The sequence below is a fragment of the Leptodactylus fuscus genome, chromosome 1, assembly GCF_031893055.1.
Source record: "Leptodactylus fuscus isolate aLepFus1 chromosome 1, aLepFus1.hap2, whole genome shotgun sequence".
NCBI classification, from domain to species: domain Eukaryota; kingdom Metazoa; phylum Chordata; class Amphibia; order Anura; family Leptodactylidae; genus Leptodactylus; species Leptodactylus fuscus.
Window position 1 is genome coordinate 64,853,485 of NC_134265.1, and position 24,500 is coordinate 64,877,984.

General features: G+C 42.2%; 1 protein-coding gene across 1 annotated transcript in view; it reads right to left on the reverse strand.

Annotated features, from left to right (window-relative positions):
* The window catches only part of ARB2A (ARB2 cotranscriptional regulator A), a 327,942-nt gene that overhangs the window by 261,053 nt on the left and 42,389 nt on the right, over window positions 1-24,500 (reverse strand). Inside the window, exon 6 of the mRNA XM_075271945.1 lies at window positions 23,188-23,379. Within this exon, the coding sequence (XP_075128046.1) occupies window positions 23,188-23,379 (192 nt within the window). The remainder of the gene's footprint in view (window positions 1-23,187; window positions 23,380-24,500) is intronic.

A 24,500-nucleotide genomic window follows, 5' to 3' on the forward strand; every position in this document is an offset into this window, starting at 1 on the left:
CTTTAGGATAAGGCACCACGGGACGTACCGTAGCAAAAAAGTACGGCGGAAAAAACCGTGGCAGCAATACATTGCTCTTCTTCCTGCAGTGCTTTAGACAGAATGTTTGCACAGGTTTCCTGTTTCAATTATACCTATGCGGAAACCACCAGCGTTTCTGTAGGAATAATTGACATGCTGCGATTTCCAAAACTGCACCAGTCTTGAAAATCGCGGTGAGTTCGCACAGCGGGTTTTACTGCAGAGTGGGCATGAGATTCGCTAGAATCCCATCCACTTTGCCCTTACTATAAAACTTGCGATTTTTCTCACGGGGCGTTTATGACCCATAGGGCCCTGGCCTTAATGGCACGGTGTTCATAGGGTAATACAGACATCCACAGCACTAGGTAGTTCTGACAAGCAATGCCCTTAAGTCTAGACATCGCTATAGTGTCTCTTTGTGACCTTTTCATAACCCTTCAAAATATCCACCTAATATATCCAGTCTCCGTGGTCTTGCAAGGGAGGTAATTCTTTTCTATTATGTAGGCCATCTTATATAATGATCAACGGACTACAAGCTGCTACTTCTTCCCAGCATTGCCTGACAGAGAACCAGAACACCAGCAGGCGGTACTAGAACATGTATGTAACAGCAATATCTAGATACAGGAGCATTAAAAATAAAACAAAATCGCTCCAACTGAAATATTGTTTAACCCAATAAGATACATTTATAGAATGGCCGCCTGATTGGGACCTAACGCACAGCGGGCTCTGAGAAGACGTAAACCCTAGGTGTCAGTTGACCCCATCGATGCTGCTGAAAGAATCTGACGGGGTAACTGAGACCGCACACAAATAGTTTAAAAAAAAAAAAAGTGATGTCTACCAGAATACGGCGACACAAAAACAAATTATTTTGTGCAAATGTAATGAAACAGAAAAAAAAATTATTAATTTGGTATTGATGTTAGCCTCTGACCCCGTGGAATAAAGGTAAAATGTTATTTATGCCACCATGGGACTATTGTATCATTTACATAAATAATCATTTTTCCCTATGGAAAAGATTAATTATTAATAAATTATATATGTCCCAAAATAGCAAGATTAAATTCGACATACAAAAAAAAAAAAAAAAAATGTCCTGACACAGCTTCATGGTTGGAAAAATTTTAAAAAAACAACATTATGGCTTTCAGAATGCAGCACAGAAAAAAAAAAAAACAAGAAAAACCCCAAAACACTATGTCCTGAAGTTCCAAAGCGGCAGTTTCCTTTCAGGAATTTTCTACAAAACGGGATAAAAATATCTGTTCACTGGCAGTCTGACTAATAGGACCCAGTAGTCAGCAAAATGGGGCCCACAAGCGCCCCACAGGACCTCAATTGAATGAATTGGGGTAAGCTAAGCCACCATTCATCTGTATGGTATTGTCGGAGATAGTTATACTGGACCTCTCAGACAAGGGAAAAGAGCAGTAGTCAAGCATGTGTACCATAACCCAATTCACATGGGGACACTCACTGTAGACAGGGGTAAATATCATTCATGGGAAAACCCTTTAAGCAGTTAAGACAATCGATTGAGCAGGTCTAAGGTTTCTTCGTGTACAGTATAAAAGAAAGCCCCAGCCACTTAATTATGGATGCTAAATGTATTCCGCGTAATCCTAACCCAATGCCCCTTGACAGCTTCCAACGCTACAGTTTTTCTAGAAATCCCTGAAAATGATAGTTCCTAGCTTTCATGCCATAAACCTTTATTCTTCAAGCGTACAAAGTCCAACAGATCAAATGTGTATCCCGATCATTAGAAGCATCAGGTATATAAAGATGTTCAATGACATTAAACCCTATGGTGTCAAGTTCATCATCTTCTCAGTTGTTTCCCCAGGCAATGTACCTGTGTGAGCTTCTATTCAATTGTAGTGCACCATTAGGATTACGCAGTACTGTATTGGTAGCACCTGCATAGGATAAAGCTTAATAAACCATTATAAAAAATTTTTTGCAGAAATCTGTAGTTCAGGGAGAAGATAAAGTTTGTGATAAGCATTATAAAGCAGGGTTCACACTAGCGTCAGTGTCCGACAGCTAGTGTCCGATGCTAATGTTCGCGGCAGATTTTAGCATCAGACACTAGCTGTGTCCATTTGCAATTTGCTTTATTTTAAATGGGACACCATGTATGTCCTTTAGTGTACGTGGGTGTCCTTAAGTGTCCATTTGCAAAGATGTCCGATTTTTCTCTTTGCAAACGGACACTTAAGGACACCCACGGACACTAAAGGACACTATGCTCGGGAAAAAAAAAATCAAATTTGTCGCAAAATTCTAAAACCACGAAAACTATTAAGGTACCCAGAAGTCACAGACTTCTCCTCAAGCGGAGCTCAGGACGATTGAGCAAGCTAGGCATCTTGCAGCAAATGGAGTAATCGAAATGCTGGAGCAGATGGATCATCAACGCCAACAACACGCTCATTATATAGCGTCCCATAAAGCTGCTGAGTAGAGATGAGCGAACACTAAAATGTTCGAGGTTCGAAATTCGATTCGAACAGCCGCTCACTGTTCGAGTGTTCGAATGGGTTTCGAACCCCATTATAGTCTATGGGGAACATAAACTCGTTAAGGGGGAAACCCAAATTCGTGTCTGGAGGGTCACCAAGTCCACTATGACACCCCAGGAAATGATACCAACACCCTGGAATGACACTGGGACAGCAGGGGAAGCATGTCTGGGGGCATAAAAGTCACTTTATTTCATGGAAATCCCTGTCAGTTTGCGATTTTCGCAAGCTAACTTTTCCCCATAGAAATGCATTGGCCAGTGCTGATTGGCCAGAGTACGGAACTCGACCAATCAGCGCTGGCTCTGCTGGAGGAGGCGGAGTCTAAGATCGCTCCACACCAGTCTCCATTCAGGTCCGACCTTAGACTCCGCCTCCTCCGGCAGAGCCAGCGCTGATTGGCCGAAGGCTGGCCAATGCATTCCTATGCGAATGCAGAGACTTAGCAGTGCTGAGTCAGTTTTGCTCAACTACACATCTGATGCACACTCGGCACTGCTACATCAGATGTAGCAATCTGATGTAGCAGAGCCGAGGGTGCACTAGAACCCCTGTGCAAACTCAGTTCACGCTAATAGAATGCATTGGCCAGCGCTGATTGGCCAATGCATTCTATTAGCCCGATGAAGTAGAGCTGAATGTGTGTGCTAAGCACACTCATTCAGCACTGCTTCATCACGCCAATACAATGCATTAGCCAGTGCTGATTGGCCAGAGTACGGAATTCGGCCAATCAGCGCTGGCTCTGCTGGAGGAGGCGGAGTCTAAGGTCGGACCTGAATGGAGACTGGTGTGGAGCGATCTTAGACTCCGCCTCCTCCAGCAGAGCCAGCGCTGATTGGCCGAATTCCGTACTCTGGCCAATCAGCGCTGGCCAATGCATTCTATTAGCCCGATGAAGTAGAGCTGAATGTGTGTGCTAAGCACACACATTCAGCACTGCTTCATCGGGCTAATAGAATGCATTGGCCAGCGCTGATTGGCCGAATTCCGTACTCTGGCCAATCAGCACTGGCTAATGCATTGTATTGGCGTGATGAAGCAGTGCTGAATGAGTGTGCTTAGCACACACATTCAGCTCTACTTCATCGGGCTAATAGAATGCATTGGCCAGCGCTGATTGGCCAGAGTACGGAATTCGGCCAATCAGCGCTGGCTCTGCTGGAGGAGGCGGAGTCTAAGGTCGGACCTGAATGGAGACTGGTGTGGAGCGACCTTAGACTCCGCCTCCTCCAGCAGAGCCAGTGCTGATTGGCCGAATTCCGTACTCTGGCCAATCAGCACTGGCTAATGCATTGTATTGGCGTGATGAAGCAGTGCTGAATGAGTGTGCTTAGCACACACATTCAGCTCTACTTCATCGGGCTAATAGAATGCATTGGCCAATCAGCGCTGGCCAATGCATTCTATTAGCGTGAACTGAGTTTGCACAGGGGTTCTAGTGCACCCTCGGCTCTACTACATCAGATTGCTACATCTGATGTAGCAGTGCCGAGTGTGCATCAGATGTGTAGTTGAGCAAAACTGACTCAGCACTGCTAAGTCTCTGCATTCGCATAGGAATGCATTGGCCAGCCTTCGGCCAATCAGCGCTGGCTCTGCCGGAGGAGGCGGAGTCTAAGGTCGGACCTGAATGGAGACTGGTGTGGAGCGATCTTAGACTCCGCCTCCTCCAGCAGAGCCAGCGCTGATTGGTCGAGTTCCGTACTCTGGCCAATCAGCGCTGGCCAATGCATTCTATTAGCCCGATGAAGTAGAGCTGAATGTGTGTGCTTAGCACACACATTCAGCTCTACTTCATCAGGCTAATAGAATACATTGGCCAATCAGCGCTGGCCAATGCATTCTATTAGCTTGATGAAGCAGAGTGTGCACAAGGGTTCAAGCGCACCCTCAGCTCTGATGTAGCAGAGCTGAGGGTGCACAAGGGTTCAAGTGCACCCTCGGCTCTCCTACATCAGAGCCGAGGGTGCGCTTGAACCCTTGTGCAGCCTCGGCTCTGCTACATCAGAGCCGAGGGTGCGCTTGAACCCTTGTGCACACTCTGCTTCATCAAGCTAATAGAATGCATTGGCCAGCACTGATTGGCCAGAGTACGGAATTCGGCCAATCAGCGCTGGCCAATGCATCCCTATGGGAAAAAGTTTATCTCACAAAAATCACAATTACACACCCGATAGAGCCCCAAAAAGTTATTTTTAATAACATTCCCCCCTAAATAAAGGTTATCCCTAGCTATCCCTGCCTGTACAGCTATCCCTGTCTCATAGTCACAAAGTTCACATTCTCATATGACCCGGATTTGAAATCCACTATTCGTCTAAAATGGAGGTCACCTGATTTCGGCAGCCAATGACTTTTTCCAATTTTTTTCAATGCCCCCGGTGTCGTAGTTCCTGTCCCACCTCCCCTGCGCTGTTATTGGTGCAAAAAAGGCGCCAGGGAAGGTGGGAGGGGAATCGAATTTTGGCGCACTTTACCACGCGGTGTTCGATTCGATTCGAACATGGCGAACACCCTGATATCCGATCGAACATGTGTTCGATAGAACACTGTTCGCTCATCTCTACTGCTGAGGTGTCGGAGCAATCACAGGCATGGTGCAAGGAACAATTTCAGCAGCAGGACAGCTTGAGCGCTGCCGCAACAGGCAAACCATTGACGGCAGTAATTTGCTGAATATAGGCAGATCATCGACGCCGCAACACGCAGATGAAGTCGCAGGCAGAAGTTTACTTTAATTACAGTCTTCAATCAAACAATATATCGTAGGTATTAGCGATATGAGACAAGACATATGATGCAGATATTAGAGAGAGAGGAGGAGAGAGGATGGCACAAAGGTGTCGAAGGATTACCAACAGCAATGCCCTCATGGATTCAAAGAGCTTATTTGCAAATTGACAAAAAAAAAAGCGGTATCAGCAACAGAGGCACCGATTCAGCCCAAAAAAAGTACCATTTGATTCAGGTGATCCTAACCTTTCTGCAAAACTGGGTTGATGCTGGGTCCTGATGACAGACTCCCTTTAAGGCCAAGTCATTGCCATACATTTATGGCAGAGGGTTAATATAGAAAGTATTGACAAATCCTATCATAAAAGAAATACAAGATATTACAATTACCTGTCAGATTAGAAAGAGAAAGACACTCAGACCAGCACCTATTTACATTTCAATCTATTGTGAGGTCACTGATAACTTAGCAACATTAGGAGTAGTTTTTAAAGCCACTTTCAGATATATGTCCTCCAGTATTTGTAACTTAGCCATGTTTTGATAAAAGATAAGATGGTGTTAAGTGAATTGATCCAAATCACAACAGTCCAATCCTTATTGCTTGCTGTGGATTAGAACGACAGCAAATCAATAGCAAGTCCAAGATTTATGCCCAGTCCATGTACCAGTGTAAACATTGTCGTTTCATTACATCAGTGCAAAAACAACTGATACCAACGTAACACCATGATACAGTGTGAGGATCTACTCTACATAATAAGCGGATACATTGCCTTGTAAATACAGCCTGTACCAGCATCCGGAGCTGCCTTCATAATTCTGCAAGCTTCAAAATACTGAAAAGCAAACTGATGGAAGAGAAAATATGGCGGCACCGAATCTCACCGAATTACAGAGGCTGATCCGTTTAGAAAAAGTGATGGTTGATGTGCTACAATAATGAAATGACAACTGTCAACGGCAGCTGATCTGCCTGCTGATGGTTTCAAAGTCACAAGAGATATATTCAAACAAACAAAAAAAACAAGTGAATGCAGTTAAAGGGGTTATCCCACAAAGAATATTTATCAGCTATCCATAGAAGAGAGGATAAAGAGATTAATCGGGGGAAGGTCCGCACACTGTGACCCCCACAGATCTCAAGAATGGGGGTTATAAATTCTGTCTGACGTCAGTCACCGGCTGAACGTACACATGATAAATCTAGTGATTGACTTCATGTACAAAATATCTAACTAACTATACACCTAATTATTATATAACACCTATAGGTGTATGATATCATTATAAAACTTTCATTTATTTTGTTGGCAGATATAAATATTCTGTGTGGCACAACCCCTTTTACAAAAAAACAAAAGATACAATGCAAACATTTTACATTTTAACCCCTTCCCGCCACAGGAATTTTTCGATTTTCAATTTTCACTTTCGCCTCCCTGCCTTCCAAACCCCATAAATTTGTTATTCTTCTCTTCAAAGAACGATTCTGTATTCTAGGGGTCGTTAAGATTTTAGGGTTAGCAGTTGTTTTTTTTTTTTTTTTTTTTTTTTTTTAAACTCCTTTCAAATGTTGAACATTTTGTCAGCTATATATTGTTTTTACTATTATACATTTCTGTGTACGGGGATATTTAAGGTATACCATTTTAGGGAATGTTCTGATGTTTTGATCCCTTTCTATAAAAATTTTATAGGTGTCAAAAAAAAAAAAAAAAAAAAGTGGTTTGGTTCTTGATTTATTTTTTACCACTACTGTTTGTAGAAGTCAGCGGAGACAGGACAACCTTGGGTTCTTTCTTTAGGGCTCGTTCACACGGGCACTACGGGGGCGGATTATGGCTCGTAATCCACGTCATAATTTGCCCCCTCTCAATGGTGGTCTATGTAGACCACCAGGCTACTTTTTTCCGTGAACAGCAGGAAAAAAGAAGCGGATTGCCCTTTCTTCAGGCAGCTATCACGGCTCTTCAAGCTGTGGCGTCCGCCTGGCGGCGGCAACCTCTGGGGTTGGCCCATTCATTTGAGCCTGCTCTGGAGGGGGAAGCCGCGACAGTCGTGGCAGGCGGGTTTTGACCCGAGAGTGACCCGACTCCCCGCGTCACCCTCGGTGCCAAAATCCACCCTACCACCCCACGTGTGAACTAAGCCTTAGACTGCTGAGGCAAATCAGCAGGCTAAGTGGAAGGGATACAGGACGTCACACCCGGATGAGGACTGCTAGCAAAAGACAACAGCTGAGCAGCAGGATTGGTCCTTTTTATTATTATTTTTTTTCCACCTCCTCCAGCACAATTAAAAAAAATAATAAATTAGGCTGGACAACCTCTTTACGTGAGGTAAGGAATTCTCCCATTTATTATTCTCTTCACCAGTATTTGAGTGGACACTATGTAATGCTTCATTTCCCCTGTGGTGGTGCTGCTGAGAAACAGAACACTTATAGCCAGGACCCAGCACAGATCACAGCTGATCACTGGTGGATCCATATTGTCCCATACTTTGTGGTCCCCATATTATCAAGGGATTGTCCAGAGTGGGCAAGTCAGAAACATCTGTGCTTCAGCTGTTTGGATGTAACATCTAACATGCATACACATACATTTTCTGAACTTCAGGCATCAGCCAGATTAATTGCCACAACCACACTGCAGGAACTACATGTAAAAACATTAGCAGGCTTCAGAAAAAAGTGTAGGACCGTATGGCAACATGGATGGGATTTTTTCAACATTTTCTTCCCAAAAATACATCTTGTCTCTTATATTAAAATATAGTAGCAACTTCTGCTGACTCAGTTGCTTGATATACCCTATATACTCGAGTATAAGCCGAGTTTTTCAGCACAGTTTTTGTGCTGAAAAATCCCCCCTCAGCTTATACTCGAGTAAAGCATAAAAAACAAAAAAAATATTTTTTATTTATTTATTTATTTATTTATTTTTTTTGGGGGGGGTCTATATACTCGAGTCAATACTTATACTCGAGTCAAAAAGTTTTCCTAGTTTTTTGTGGTAAAATTAGGGGCTTCGGCTTATACTCGAGTATATACGGTAATTACCACTGGATGCTGACAGTAATACCTACGCTATACTATTATATTCATGTGTGTCTGGACAGGTTACGAGGGATGGGGTTTATGATTTATATGGGAGGTGGTTTTTATTTTTACTTTCTTGGGGAGTTGTATTTGCAAAATTAAACTGATTTATTTACTTAAAAAAAAAAGCATCAGAAATAGCTCCAAGTGTAAACTTTTCAGCAAATCTTATTATGGTGATGATATTCTGACTTTTCCAATTTGCACTGGTTATGAAACCAATCAATAAAATAAAAGCAAAAAAGTAAAGAAACATAGAAGATGAGAAAAAGCTAAAACTAGTTTTTGGATGATGGCCTGCACCCCAGAAGCAAACAGTAGAGGGATATATGTAGACTTGGTACATACAGGGGCTGCGATAGCAATGAAGAAAAGATCTGAATTCTTCACAAAAGTTCGGTAAAATATTAATCAGAGGCAAATTCACTGAAAGCAGAAGGCATTACTCACCAAAAGCAGAACTTATTGCCCACACTCACACGGTGACCTTTATGCTGCCGTTGAATTACATGTCCAATTTAAAGATCATTACAACCATTGAGGACATTTTATGGGCGATTATGACTCCTTAGTTATGTGAGCTCATCACTATGGATCAGGAAAACCCTAAATAGCGCCCATAGCCAAAACTAAGGAAAAGGTCTATTCACACAGAAGTCAGAATCTTAGAGGTGTAACAATAGCTACAAAGACAACAGATTTTACAACAGTCTCACATACACAGAGGAGACGAGAGAGCACATAACCTACAATGAATAGAGATAAAAGGTATTACATGGAATATATAGGGATGACTTTCTAAATTGGACTAAACACAAAGTATTCCTTACCTAAGAAGGTCCTGCAACCAGTAAGAAGTCTAACAAATGCACGTAGCAATGTGCCCGGCTCACTTATTAATTATGTGAAGGACTCTGGGCATTCCCAGACTGTGTTTTTGGCCTAATTGTGAGTATTTCAGAGTCTGCCAAGTTTTAACCAGCGAGTAAAGCCAGTCAGACCGCAAGCCATCAGGTTGCATGCGGCTAAAGACTTTCCTGATGTCTTTATGAGCCACATACTCCAACTTCATACCGGGCAGCGATACAGGCTGCCAAGGATGGGAGGGACACCCGGCACGCCAACTCTTGGCTGCAGCAAAGGTCATAGAACTACTCTATTAACACAAGACACATCAAGTCAGGAGAGTGCTTACTTATTCAGTGTGCACCCTGAAGGAGCGGGAGGGATACACGTGCAAGCATCCAATGCTTGTAATTACAGTAAAATGTGTTATTTTCCCTTCAGGCTGAAGACAACATCCTGTTTCTGCAGAGGTGGAGAAACCCTCACATTCAGATCAGTCCTAACCACCAATTAAATCCCCTTGCCTCAAAATGACAGTCACAAGCCCACTCTGGCATCATGTGTTTAACTCGGGGACTTTACAGTCCTGTTCAAAAGCGCACAATGCTCCGAATCTCCCGTTAACCCTTGGGGCGCCAGGGAGGCTTTATTACTAAGTGTTTATAGAGCGACTTGGATTAAGATACATCGCAGTCATTAGCCCCCATATGGTTAAATAGACTTTTTTATATGGCAAGCCAATTATTCTCAGCGGTGTAAGGTTCCCTGCCATGCTTTACTTTGTAGTTAGCAAGAGCAATGCTATCTGCATCTTTAACTCTACTTAACAGATGCTGTAAAATTAACTTTACCGAATGTCTGATCCAATGCTAGCGCTTTGCATGTATAATGCACAAACTGCAACCAAAGACTAATAATAGCTCAAGAAAAAGATACCGGTGTCTTGAGAAACAATTAAATATTCATTCATTTTACAATCCATTTCTATAGCACACTATTATCATCCTACTCTGCCACAAGTATAACTAGCGCACTACACATCACCGCTTACGTGAGGATAGATTCTTTTTTTAGAGGATAGTCTTTATTTTGCCAAGCCTTCTGCAGATCTCTGAAACAAATGATAAAAGGGACAGGATCACAAAATGTTGGTGTTATTCTAAGCTGCATGGTCCTGACCAATCTATACGGCAACTTGAACACACAATGCTACGTTCTAAAAGGGAATGTATCACGTACATGTTTACTAATGAAAATCAGATACTGATGTATATGATATACACCGAACAGTAATTTTTTATTTTTTTTTTATTATAGATTTTTTTAAAAGTATTTTCTGTACAGGATTATGGAGGTGGCCATCTTGCCTAAGCTTCTCTGCTCTGCCAAGAGCATTCATAGGTCTGCTTTACAGCAGCCACATGAGCCATAGGAACCTGATTATTTCTTTTTGAGTTCTGTGGTAGAATATCTTCTACGCATGCTGTGACCTGGGAGGGAGGAAAGAAGGTCCCATTACCTATTCACAATCTGTTATCTGCCTCCAGAGGTCTTATGTCCTGAAAGATGTGCAGTATTACATACCGCTAGAAAGTCAGTGCACTGTACTCCGGTGCTGGAGATATCAGTGCTGTTAGTTTCAGCACCCATATCTGTCCACTGTCAGAAACAACCCCCGGACATTACTGATCTATAGCCATGTACTGTTGGATCAGAAAGGGGGGGGGGCATTCCTGCAAGTGGAGAGATATCGGTGCCAAAACTCCAGCAAAGGGGTGCATACCGGAGAGCTGACAGTGTATTTCTATCAATATATAATACTGCACATCTCTGAGAACATGGGAAATCTTCTTTAACATACAGAAGCTTTATTGTACTGTTGACTGCGAGAATAACAGGATGCTGAAATGCGATCAACAGAAACAGGAAGTGTCAGTTTATTGGGAGTTTCAGTAGTGTGTGCAAAAAATCTAAAAACTAGATTTTAAAAACGCAGTTCAACATAAAAAAAATGATTTACACAATAACGTATTTTCCGGACTATAAGGCGCACATAAAATCCTACGAAATCCTAATCGAAAGTGCGCCTTATAGTCCGGTGCGCCTTATATATGGATGGAAGCGGCGGCACGCAAGGAGTTAATTGAAGTTAGAGATGAGCGAATACTATTCGAATAGAACGCTCCCATTGCAATGTATGGAAGCGACACGCAGACTTTGCCGGCGGCCGCCGCTTAACTCCTTGTGTGCCGAGCGCTTCCATTCATTTCAATGGAAGCGTGCCATTGAAATGAATAGAAGAGGCTGGCACGCGGGGGGTTAAGCGGCCGCCGGCAAAGTCTGCGTGTCGCCGCTTTCAATCACATATAAGGCGCACCGGACAGCACTGCGCCTTATAGCCCGGTGCGCCTTATATATGAACCTAGACAGGACTATAAGGCGCTCATGGGTAATGCGCCTTATAGTCCGCAAAATACGGTAGTTAATTTTCTTAGGACACATTCCTTTTAATAACCATTCCATGAAAAATAAAGCTAGAAATTGGAATCACATAAAGGTGTGTATAGAAGGAAATAATATCAATGGAAACTTAAAAGGCGTAGGCTTCACTCACATCCCATTATAGCTTTATAACAGAAGCCATGACGTTGTGACAGATTTGTTTTCTGATGCATCCGAATGGACATTGACAAATCACATTGACTTTAATGGCTTCCGCCAAGATTCTGGTATACTATTTTTAATGACAAAAACAGAGATGCAGACTGATATTCTGGCTATCAAAAATGCTAAAAACATTGATACAAACTCCACGATTGGAAGAGTTATATTCACACCTAATAGTAGGGTTACATTTCAGAAAAATAATATAAAAGCGAACATTTAAAGGGATTCTACCATTAAACTACTTTTTTTTTTTTTTCTAATTACCACGTCGGAATAGCCTTAAGAAAGGCTATTCGTCTCCTACCTTTAGACGTGGTCTCCGCCACGCCGTTCCGTAGAAATACCGGTTTTAACCAGTATGCAAATGAGCTCTCCGCAGCAATGAGGGCAGACCTCAGCGCTGAAAGGCCAATGAGCGCATCCCCATTGCTGCCCGAGAGCTCTTTCCTGCGCCACCTCCTTCTTCTGTAGCAACTCCGCCTCTTCTGGCTTCTCTTGCTCTTGTAGTTCTATACAGGAGCATAGAGAGGCCACCCCAAAATGGCCGGCGGCCATTTTGGGGTAGCCGCTCTTGCAGTTCAATACAGGAGCTGGCCGGCGGCCATTTTGAGGTGGCCTCTCTATGCTCCTGTATAGAACTACAAGAGCAAGAGAAGCCAGAAGAGCCGAGTTGCTGCAGAAGAAGGAGGCGGCGCAGGAAAGAGCTCTGGGCAGCAATGGGGATGCGCTCATCGGTGTTTAAGCGCAGGGGCCCGCCCTCATTGCTGCGGAGAGCTCATTTGCATACCGGTTAAAACCGATATTTCTACGGAATGACGCGGCGGAGACCACGTCTAAAGGTAGGAGACGAATAGCCTTTCTTAAGGCTATTCTGACGTGTTCATTAGAAAAAAAAAGGTAGTTTAATGGTAGAATCCCTTTAATGTTTTTAGTGCATTCTACAATATACCGTATATACTCGAGTATAAGCCGACCCGAATATAAGCCAAGGCCCCTAATTTTCCCACAAAAAACTTGGAAAAGTTATTGACTCGAGTATAAGCCGAGGGGGGGAAATGCAGCAGCTGCTGGAAAATTTCCAAAATTAAAATGGTCGGAGTTTTTGGGTGCAGTAGTTACTGGGTGCTGGGGAAGGGGAGGGGGTGTGTTGGTTGTCTGTCTGCCCCTTCCCTGAGCTTGAGGACTGCCCCCCCCCCACACACACACATACACACACACACTTGGAAATCAGCCTGGCTGAATATAGGGTACCTGCAGTGCTCCTATTAACCCCTTCCCGACGGAACAGGAGCACTGCAGATACCCTATATTCAGAAGACCGGGCACTTTCAGACACAGGATACCTAATATGTATGTGTCTCACAGTAATTCTCTACTGTTATATGTATTCTAGGGAAAGGAGGGATTTAGAACTTTTATTCATTTTATTTTTTTAAAGCTTCTTTTTTTTCACTACTTTATGGGAGATTCTATACATTACTATTGAGGCTGGTCATAGACCCCCCCAAGAAAAAAATAAAAAAAAAATTCTTGCTTGCCTCGAGTATAAGCCAAAAACTGTGCTGAAGAATTTGGCTTATACTTGAGTATATACGGTACATAACATACCTTACAGATCAAGTTTTATCAGTCAGCTCACTCCAATAGGCAAAACATGTGTATCACCAAAATGCAATGTTGCAGAGAGTCCGCTCCAGAGAGTATTGCCTAAGGTCTCCTGCTGGGTATTCCTAACAAGAGGCACAGGGCTCTATGCAACATATAAACATATTTTTGGAGAATCCCTTTAACCATTCATATTAGTGTTATAATCCTCAAGAGTAAGAAAATACAGAAAGGCAGTCCAAGAATCCATGTCACTGTAAAAAGTGGAGGCAGTTTATCTTCCAGCATCACCATGTAGAGCAAACCTGATAAATTAGCCATGTGGCGGTGGCTGCTGCACGCCTGATATTCCACATGACTGGCTACCATCCTTCATTGTTAAATGGCTGGATTTACTTGTGATCTATGGTGTCTCTATTTCACACAGAAACAAACAGAAGCAGTTGAGCTTGTAAAGATGAGCGCAGGTTTGACCGCTTCCCGCCGTTTATTCGGTAATAGCTCCGTCGTGCTAGGTGCAAGACTGAGGAGTTTGTTGCTTAAGACAAGAACCATGCAGTAAGACAAGGCAGGATACAGAAACTATTACACAAGTTGTCTCACACACCCATCCAACATTGATACTCTGGAATATTGGGGGACCTCAAGAGAGTATAACCATGATACCAAATGGTAATGATAATGATACGCTAGGCACTCCACTGATCAGACAACCACTTACAGGACACCGAAGACAAATTCAATATACTATCAATATCAATTTCTATTGCTGGAATAGGCTAGTTGAGTGAGGCTCAGAAATGCACCATCCAAATAAGAACATTAAAAGAACATGCAGTAGACGCTCAAAAACCTAGTCTGACACCATGTGTGAAGTGTTATGTGCGGTTATATAACATTTGGCTTGTGCAGTATATCATGTACAGAATAGGTTAACAGATCTTACATCCCTATTTACTACCTGTGGTCAAGCTTAAAGGTCAGCAAGAAAATCAGGATCAATCTAATGACAGTACCTTGTAGAGAGACTTCTACACTTTCCAAAGATACCTCTCTTATTCTGCATTGCAACTCCATTCCCATGATAATCTGTGTTATAGTAATATGAAAATGACTTGTAAAGGGCTTTAGGAGAAGACATGCCCCGTAAAGCCTTTTTCACTTAGCATAAGAAAAAACATGAATTTAATGAAAATGGAGCTGCAAATCAGAATAAGAATGGTATCTTTGGAAAGTATAGAAGCTGCCCTATAAGGCACAGTCATCAATTTTCCTGCTGACAGATTCCATTTAAGAAATGTGTTGCACATTGGGTAAAGGCTTCGAGGGGGATAAAAATAAGCAAAATATTTCTCACCCCACCGATGTTCCCTCTTGACACAAAGGAAATCACTGGCCACAATAGTGACCTGTATCAGCCAATGACTGGCCGAGTATCACTTCCTGTGTATTGTGAGGAAACAGAATAGAGGGACCAAAATGTAGGGATTGGCAAGGGGCCCAGAATGTACTAGAATTAGGAACAGCATATGATCATTGAAATAGTAACATTCTGTCTCTTTTTAATCATTTTAACCAATTCCTAGCCTTTTCTCCAAACCTCTTCATCAACAAACACCTTATAAGTGGTTGTCCGGGGATATTACTTTTCTTCCTCTGGCGGTTACTTCATGGTAGACCTAAGGGTTGCAACATCTCCACCTTCCATTCCCGTTTGCACAGGTAGTTTATATGTAGTATGGGGGCAGGTTTTACTACAGTGTATTGTGGTAGTTACATGAGCTATGGGGGGCAGGCTTTACTACAGTGTATTGTGGTAGTTACATGTGCTATGGGGGCAGGCTTTACTACAGTGTACTGTGGTAGTTACATGAGCTATGGGGGGAAGGTTTTACTACAGTGTATTGTGGTAGTTACATGAGCTATGGGGGGCAGGCTTTACTACAGTGTACTGTGGTAGTTACATGTGCTATGGGGGGCAGGCTTTATTACAGTGTACTGTGGTAGTTACATGAGCTATAGGGGGCAGGCTTTACTACAGTGTACTGTGGTAGTTACATGTGCTATGGGGGGCAGGCTTTACTACAGTGTATTGTGGTAGTTACATGTGCTATGGGGGCAGGCTTTACTACAGTGTATTGTGGTAGTTACATGAGCTATAGGGGGCAGGCTTTACTACAGTGTACTGTGGTAGTTACATGAGCTATGGGGGCAGGCTTTACTACAGTGTACTGTGGTAGTTACATGTGCTATGGGGGCAGGCTTTACTACAGTGTATTGCGGTAGTTACATGAGCTATGGGGGGCAGGCTTTACTACAGTGTATTGCGGTAGTTACATGAGCTATGGGGGGCAGGCTTTACTACAGTGTACTGTGATAGTTACATGAGCTATGGGGCAGGCTTTACTACAGTGCACTGTGGTAGTTACATGAGCTACGTGGGGCAGGCTTTACTACAGTGTACTGTGGTAGTTACATGTGATATGGGGGCAGGCTTTACTACAGTGTATTGTGGTAGTTACATGAGCTATGGTGGGCAGGCTTTACTACAGTGTACTGTGGTAGTTAGTTACATGTGCTATGGGGGCAGGCTTTACTACAGTGTATTGTGGTAGTTACATGAGCTATGGGGGGCAGGCTTTACTACAGTGTACTATGGTAGTTACATGTGCTATGGGGGCAGGCTTTACTACAGTGTATTGTGGTAGTTACATGAGCTATGGGGGGTAGGCTTTACTACAGTGTATTGTGGTAGTTACATGAGCTATGGGGGGCAGGCTTTACTACAGTGTATTCTGGTAATTACATGTGCTATGGGGGGCAGGCTTTACTACAGTGTACTGTGGTAGTTACATGAGCTATGGGGGGCAGGATTTACTACAGTGTATTGTGGTAATTACATGAGCTATGGGGGGCAGGCTTTACTACAGTGTATTGTGGTAGTTACATGAGCTATGGGGGGCAGGCTTTACTACAGTGTATTGTGGTAGTTACATGAGCTATGGGGGGCAGGCTGTACTACAGAGTACTGTGGTAGTTACCTGTGCTATAGGGGGAAGGCTTTACTACAGTGTACTGTGGTAGTTACATGTGCTATGGGGGCAGGCATTACTACAGTGTATTGTGGTAGTTACATGAGCTATGGGGGCAGGCTTTACTACAGTGTATTGTGGTAGTTACATGAGCTACGTGGGGCAGGCTTTACTACAGTGTATTGTGGTAGTTACATGTGCTATGGGGGGCAGGCTTTACTACAGTGTACTGTGGTAGTTACATGAGCTATAGGGGGCAGGCTTTACTACAGTGTACTGTGGTAGTTACATGAGCTACGTGGGGCAGGCTTTACTATAGTGTATTGTGGTAGTTACATGAGTTATGGGGGGCAGGCTTTACTACAGTGTATTGTGGTAGTTACATGAGCTACGTGGGGCAGACTTTACTACAGTGTACTGTGGTAGTTACATGTGCTATGGGAGGCAGGCTTTACTACAGTGTACTGTGGTAGTTACATGAGCTATAGGGGGCAGGCTTTACTACAGTGTACTGTGGTAGTTACATGAGCTACGTGGGGCAGGCTTTACTATAGTGTATTGTGGTAGTTACATGAGTTATGGGGGGCAGACTTTACTACAGTGTATTGTGGTAGTTACATGAGTTATGGGGGGCAGGCTTTACTACAGTGTACTGTGGTAGTTACATGAGCTATGGGGGGCAGGCTTTACTACAGTGTACTGTGGTAGTTACATGAGCTATGGGGGGCAGGCTTTACTACAGTGTATTGTGGTAGTTACCACTTCAAACAGGAAAGTAGGAGGCGTAATCTGTGAACAGGGGCTGGATCTGATCATGTGAACCAGGAATGGGGTTGGTTCTGATCATATGAATAGAGCTTAAAACCAACCTGGAAATCCCAGGTCCAGCATGAAGAAACTGCTGGAGAAAGGAAAGTAAATTTAACACCCTGGACAATCCCTTTAAAGCTAAATTTCAACTATTAACAATATTTCATAAAATAAACTAAAAATAAAAGTGCAATATGAATGAATATGTGTATATAGATTTTTATTGATTTCAATCAATCAATGTTTTTTCCTCCATTGATACACATAGCCACTCTGTGCAGGACAGACAGTGGTCTGGGTCTGTACACTTTAAAGCAAAACTCTGCTCCAATACTTTACAATAAAAAAAATACATACAATGTGACATATTTTGCAGTAGCAATACAGCACAAGTCCATACAACTATATCCCAGCAACTTTTTCCATGATCAGTAACCTAAATATAAGTCTAATATTATTACTTACGAAAATATATTAAATATCACAGTATCTAAGTGAAAATAACTAGTAAGCAGATACATATAATAGACATTTCAGGAGTCGCTCACTATAACAGAAGACAGAAAACCAGACATAGTAAACCTTGGATATTTCAAGCTAGCAGGGGAAGGGCTCCGCCAGCTAAATATGAATCTACATTTGTTCATATGGAAAATGTAATGCACAGCAAACTGCAGTAGTGGGTGATAATGAAAATGCAACACCATTTATTAATTTTAAAGACTTATACACTACCCTAGAGACTCCTCGAAGGGGAAGAACATGTCTGAATTTCACCATTCAGTGCCACAGGCAGTAAGTGAGAGAAACTAAACAAGTACATCCCAAAGGGGGATGAAATGCCTGCAGCTGCCAATGACCTTACATACTGTGCTGGAGAATTTTTGATGTAGTAATTTGTTAATATTTTTAAAACAATTCCTGGTTTCATTTGTTCAATGGTTAAATATCCAATGTTTTCAAGTCAATGATCAAACTAGATCCGACATCCCTCAAAAACATCAGTTAAAAAAACAACAAAAAAAACATGAGTTTTTAACTGTTGCCGTTTTTGATCTATTTCACTAAATGAAATTTATATTTTACATTTGATATTTGCTTAGTTGTGATATAGCACGCTGAATATATGTGAGGGAAGATACAACTAAACTCTTATTATGACCAACAAGATGAAGCTGATCTTACATCAAAGCTTTCATAGCAATGAATAGAAAAACTGACTTCCAGTCACCGGGTAAAATGTTGGGTCACAGTAATGCTGAGTTCACACAGAGTTTTTTTGGACCGGATTTTGATGCGGAATCCGCCTTCAAAAAATGCCTCCCACTGACTCCAACGGTAGACGTTCACTTCTTTTTTCCACTAGCAGTTTTTTCCCGCTCGCACAAAAAAGAAGCGAGCTGCCCTATCTTGCCACAGATTCCACAGCTGAATCAGCCGCGGCGCGAGACTCCTCCCGATTAGGTACATTCATTTGGGCCTAATCAGGAGCGGAATGGCGCGACTGGATGTCGATGAACTGCACCGTCATTTAGTCGATGCTAGCCGTGGGAGGCGTTTTTTGGAGGCGGATTCTGAAGCGGCTTCTGCGTCAAAATCTGGTCCAAAAAACTGTGTGAACTCAGCACAAGAAAACATAATTACTGGTCACATGACCCAGATGAGGACCAGAAGTGAGTGGATAACACAAAAATACAGCCATTGGTAAGAAAGTAATTTTGTAATGGGCCAAAGAATAAGAGATATTTTGAGGCTGATCTACTTCAACATTAACCATGAAAAACAATCATAGATGAAGCAAAAAATGGCAGAGAGGCAGAAAAAGGGTCTAGATTCCATTTAAGACGACAGAAAAATCACAGCTACCTGATCCCGGGAGGTCTAGAATAGAACCAGGGAATCACCTATGATCTGTGATCCTTCCTATACTTGTCACTTCTCTGAAACGAGGTTCACATTAACATGACAAGGACCTGCAGGTTGTTTTATATAACTCAAAGTCAAGGCCTTCTTCTAACCAGCACCTAGTGCAAGTCAAGTCTGGAAACAGGATCAGTGAGAGTTTGGAAATAAATCCTTCTCCAGGATCCAGGTTAACTTTTTCTTTATTAATTTTAACGTTTCTTAAGATCTATTGATATTCCGGTCAGATACAAACCCCACGGCTTTTGACATACTTTCACAAACCCACACCTCTTCCTCCATAGGTTCCCTGGAGCCTCAGCAAGGCATCCAGCACAGTGAATGGAACATCAGATGTGTGTAATGGAGAAACGTTAAGTCCGTTTTAGCCTGGCAGAAACTTATTTTTTGTGGATGAGATGGGTTTAATTATTTATGCTTATTTCATTTTTAACACATATATTTGAAGTAGATATTACAAGATAGATCGGCATAAATGTTGGATAAGGTGTGTAGGACTTATTTAAAGATTGCTGTGTGCTCTCGCTGCAAAGCTCCATGACCTCTTCAACCGTGATGCGCTCCCCCCCTCTTCGGCTTCTCAGCTACACTATATTCCCCAAATATTCCCTGGTGTGTTCATGCAACCAGATAGCACAGAAAAGATGCTGAAAAATCCAAGAGCACGATCACAGGCAGATTTTTTTTCCCTCGCCTTCATCCTGCATAAGGAGAGGAGCTTACACTTCAAATGAGTAATTGGATTTTCAGAACTGCAAGTGGGCTTTCTTTGCCTGTTCAGTCAAGACGGGGCCACAAGGTAATGATACATCTGCCACGATGCAACAACCTGGCACGTCTACTGTCAAGAGTTGAAATCATAAAGGAATAAGCTGTCGTTAACAGCCTCTTGCCGAACACTGGAGCTGTCAGACTATTGTTTTCCCTCTCCTGTATGGGGGCTGGTGTGGGCTTACAAAACCTGTCAGCTCTGTAAAAATAAGCTTTTAACCTCTGATTTTTCCACTTCTTTATTTTTATTACTTCAGCATCCTTCCGTGGGTCTTATGGTACAAAAGCTTATAATTCCACATAGGCAATTAACGGAGCTGTTAACAATAGAAGCGAGATGCGAAAATATAAAGCCTCATAAATGGCTTCCATCCTTAAAGAACATTAAGACAAAAATAATTATAATTCTTCAACGGCTTAAACAGTATTTACTTACTAGAAATTATACCTTTTCTTAACTTGATTTTACGCAATTTTTTTTTTTTTTTGCTATACAGTGGAAACGTATGTAATTAAGATTTCTGCCGGCACAGCCACAGCTATGGCTTCCTGACCTATCCAATGCACAATTTCAATTAGATTAATTGTTAATAATAACCTGACTAGAGTGGTTCAAAAGATAACTACAAGAGGAAAATATTTCAGTGTGGGGGTAGATAGGCCATCAAAAAATTTCTTAAAGCTTTGAGATCATTTTAAAGGGGCTGTCTGTCTCGTAATTTTTTAATAAAAATGGTCACAATGGTATAAATAATAAAGAAAATAATTAAAGCGATGTCCACCTCACTGATCCCCTGCCACATCCATACTCCCAGGTCTGCCATTGGGCTCTACTTTCTGCTCCCTCTCGACACACAAAAAATGACAGTCATTTCCTGCTTGTCCACCGTGACCAAGAAGAGGACGCAGAAAGTGTTAAAATGAGAGCAGCCATTATACTATTAAAAAAGAAAAAAAAAACTGTAGGTTGAGGCTCCAAATTGCAGAAAGGCAGCATTTTTTGGTGCAAATTTTGCTGTGATTTTTTGAGCAAAAGTCAGGAGTGGCTTGAAAAGGAAAAGACAATATTAAGGAAGCTCTTACACTAGGTTCACACTAGTAATAGTCTCTATGATGTTTGGGTCCTGTGTACCTATGTACCTCATAGACTATAATCAGTCTGCTGGTCTCTGCCGGTTTTATTCTGAAACTGGCAGATATAAAATTCCTCCATGCAGGACTTTTCTCTCTGGCGATTTTAGGCTGTATTCACACGGAGTAAACGCTGGCGTTTTTTGTGTGTTTTTTGCACATAGCGCCGCGTTTACGCCGCGTAGCGTCGCGTTAACGCCGCGTATACGCCGCGCTATTTAGCGGTGGCGTTGCCCGGCGTTAACGCGGCGTATACGCGGCGCTATGTGCAAAAAACACACAAAAAACGCCAGCGTTTACTCCGTGTGAATGCAGCCTTAGAGGAAATCTGCGACTCCAACTCACATGTCAACCCAGCCTCGTCTATTAAATCCACTCTGACTTTGGCTCAAAAACCGCAGCAAAATCTGAATCAAAAACTCTTTCTGCCTCGGAAACTCACAGGAAAGCCCCAAGAAATTAAGAATCCAACAAAGTTCATAGATGAAAAGTCATCACTTGAAATCTTCCAATATGCCCTATTAAGATGTATAGAAATTGTAAGGGATTATATGGACAAACTGCTGTTACCCAGAGTAGACAGTCACTGGAAACTGTTCTGGAGGATTCTGCACATCCATGTATTATTGCATATTCACTTTCGAGTTCCTATGTGGCTGCATGCAGATTTCAGTGGTGATAACAGCAAAGCATTAGGGGTTTCGTCAGCCAGACCTGCACATCATCAGCTGAACTCCTGTAACTGTTTTTTTTCGCTAATGTATAAGGAGAGGTTTGCCAAACAATGTGTAATATACTTTAAAACTTTTCTGCTAAAATAAAAAACATACAATTGGTTTGATTGATAAAGTTCTCCCTAGCAACTCTCTAAACAAGCATTGCTAGGATGATCCCGTATATATTAAAAAAGTGAATCAGTTACACTTTAATTGTACAACCCCGCCCATTTGCCAACACATTTATATTAGTCCTACAACTTTCAATCACCATTTTTGAATGTGCTCATAAATGTCTGAAAGTGCTTTAGGCTAACGCCCCATGTAGACCACAGCAAAAAAGCGATGCAGGAAAACCCACATGGGAATCGCATCAAGTTTTATTCCGCAGTGCTTTTCATAGAAATCCGCAGAGTTTTCCTCTGCAGACTTTCTGCTTCCATTATACCAACACAGAAACCACCAACGTTTCCCTAGGTATAAGTGACATGCTGTGATTTCCAACAACGTGAAGGTTTTGCAGCATTTCCAATGTGGCAATTGATTTGCAATACAAGGATGGAATTCTCTAGATTCACCACTTTGCAGGGACTATAAAAGTGCCGTATTTTTGCCGCAGCGTTTGCACCACATGGGGCTTCAGGCCTAGATTTATTTTCCCTGTAAATAGGGGCAAACACTTTGACGGTATGAGCATAGCTATCTGGTCACCCAGTAATATAATACACGTGTATATAAACTTTTCTCTGCTGTCTTCTCCTGGTTGTTGACTTGCTGATCAGTTTTGAGAATATTGGCAGGGGATTCAGACTTTACGACAAGGACACCTTCATGACCGGCTACAACCCTATTTCTAGTTAAGAATACAAAGCCTGTCTGTTAGGCTTTATATTCATTTCAATATAAGGTACAGTCTAAGAGATTTACTATAAAAAAGTAGGATATTAGATGAGACCATTAAATAACACGGATAGTATTTTAGCAGTGCTCCCCGAAACACGTCTTGCAAAGAATTTTGAAGCAATTAACTAGAAAAAGGCTTCACATTTAGTATTGATGCATCCCTTTACACGGACAAACACATTTTATCCCATTTAATAACTTCAGTTTTCCCTTTACTTCATTTAAAGTGCCGTGAGCTTATTTAGCATCGGCATAAACTTGGAAAGAAGTCTGTTAATAGCAAACCATACATTTACTGAGAGCGGAGAATAAAAGTCTCAATTACTACATCGTATTCATTTACAATAGTATTCTAGAGAGCGGAAGATGGAACATGCACTTACTTCCATTGCTTTCTTGATGTAAGGTATTTGTGTCCCACTGTTTAGATCCTCATTTATTATAAGTCGTCTTGCCCACTGTCCGGCTCTGACCACTCCGCTGCCGTGGATTAAGACCAGCATCTTGTCAGTATTCGTCATAGCATCCTTACTCATGAAAATAAAACTCTTGGGTTCATTGTCAGTAGCATCTATCTGGAAAGGAAAGGAACACACAGAAATTTATACATTAACAAGTTATTTAAAAAATATATAAGTTAGTTAGGATTTGTAGAATATCTAAAATGTATAGTATATAAACACAAGACAAATTGTGTCTCTTCTTATAGTTAAAGCTAAGAAACATACAGTACTCCTTACTGATCTCTGTACAAGTGGCTGGAGTAGCAGGCTTGGACTAGCTCAAATGTGAATAGATAAAGCCCTTGTTGGCCCCTGACCCAAGAGGGATAGTGGGCCCCTAGCCCGCCACACCTACCAGACTAGTTCATGCATGTCAAAAAACACTCACTGTACTACATAGAGATATACAGTGTATAGCATCTCACTCAGCCTAAGACCCCATTCATAAACTGAGTAATAAGCAGGGGCAACACGGTAGCTCAGTGGTTAGCAATGCAGCGCTGGAGTCCTGGGTTCAAATCCCGCCAGGAACAACATCTTCAAGGAGTTTGTATCTTCTCCCCGTGTTTGCGTGGATTTCCACTCATTCTACAAAGACATACTGGTAGTGGGAAAAAAATGTACATTGTGAGCCATATATGGGGCTCACAATCTACATTAAAAAACTAAGTAATAAGCTACATAGTTTATTACTTATAGAGGCACCGGGTAGCAGAGATGACATTTAGGCGGAAAGACAGGCCAACCACCATCCACACTCCTGGACCCCATCTTCTCTCAGTCATGGTGGGGGCCCTTGACCAATCATTTTGCTCACAAAGATAAGGGGGCCCAAGTATAAGGCTAGGAATATTAGAAAGCAAATACAGGAAAAAAAAAATCTGCAGCAGGTAATATTTGCATTTAGCGGTGTAGTAGGCCCCCAGAAGGAATTATACTGATGGGGTCTAGGCAACCGCAACAAAGTTCGATGCTGGTCCAGCCTAGAGTTGCCTCCTGTTCAAGTTCCATCCCATTTGGTTTCAAGCTAAAAATGGAACAGAACAGCAAGAGAGAAAAACTTTCGATATTTGCAGAATTGCTACAAGACTGTTTGTCAGTCTGCAGTATTTTCTGCATGATCTGGATATAAACATGAACAGAGATTATCACTTCATGGTTTAATGTTCTTTTAAGACCAATACCATATCATG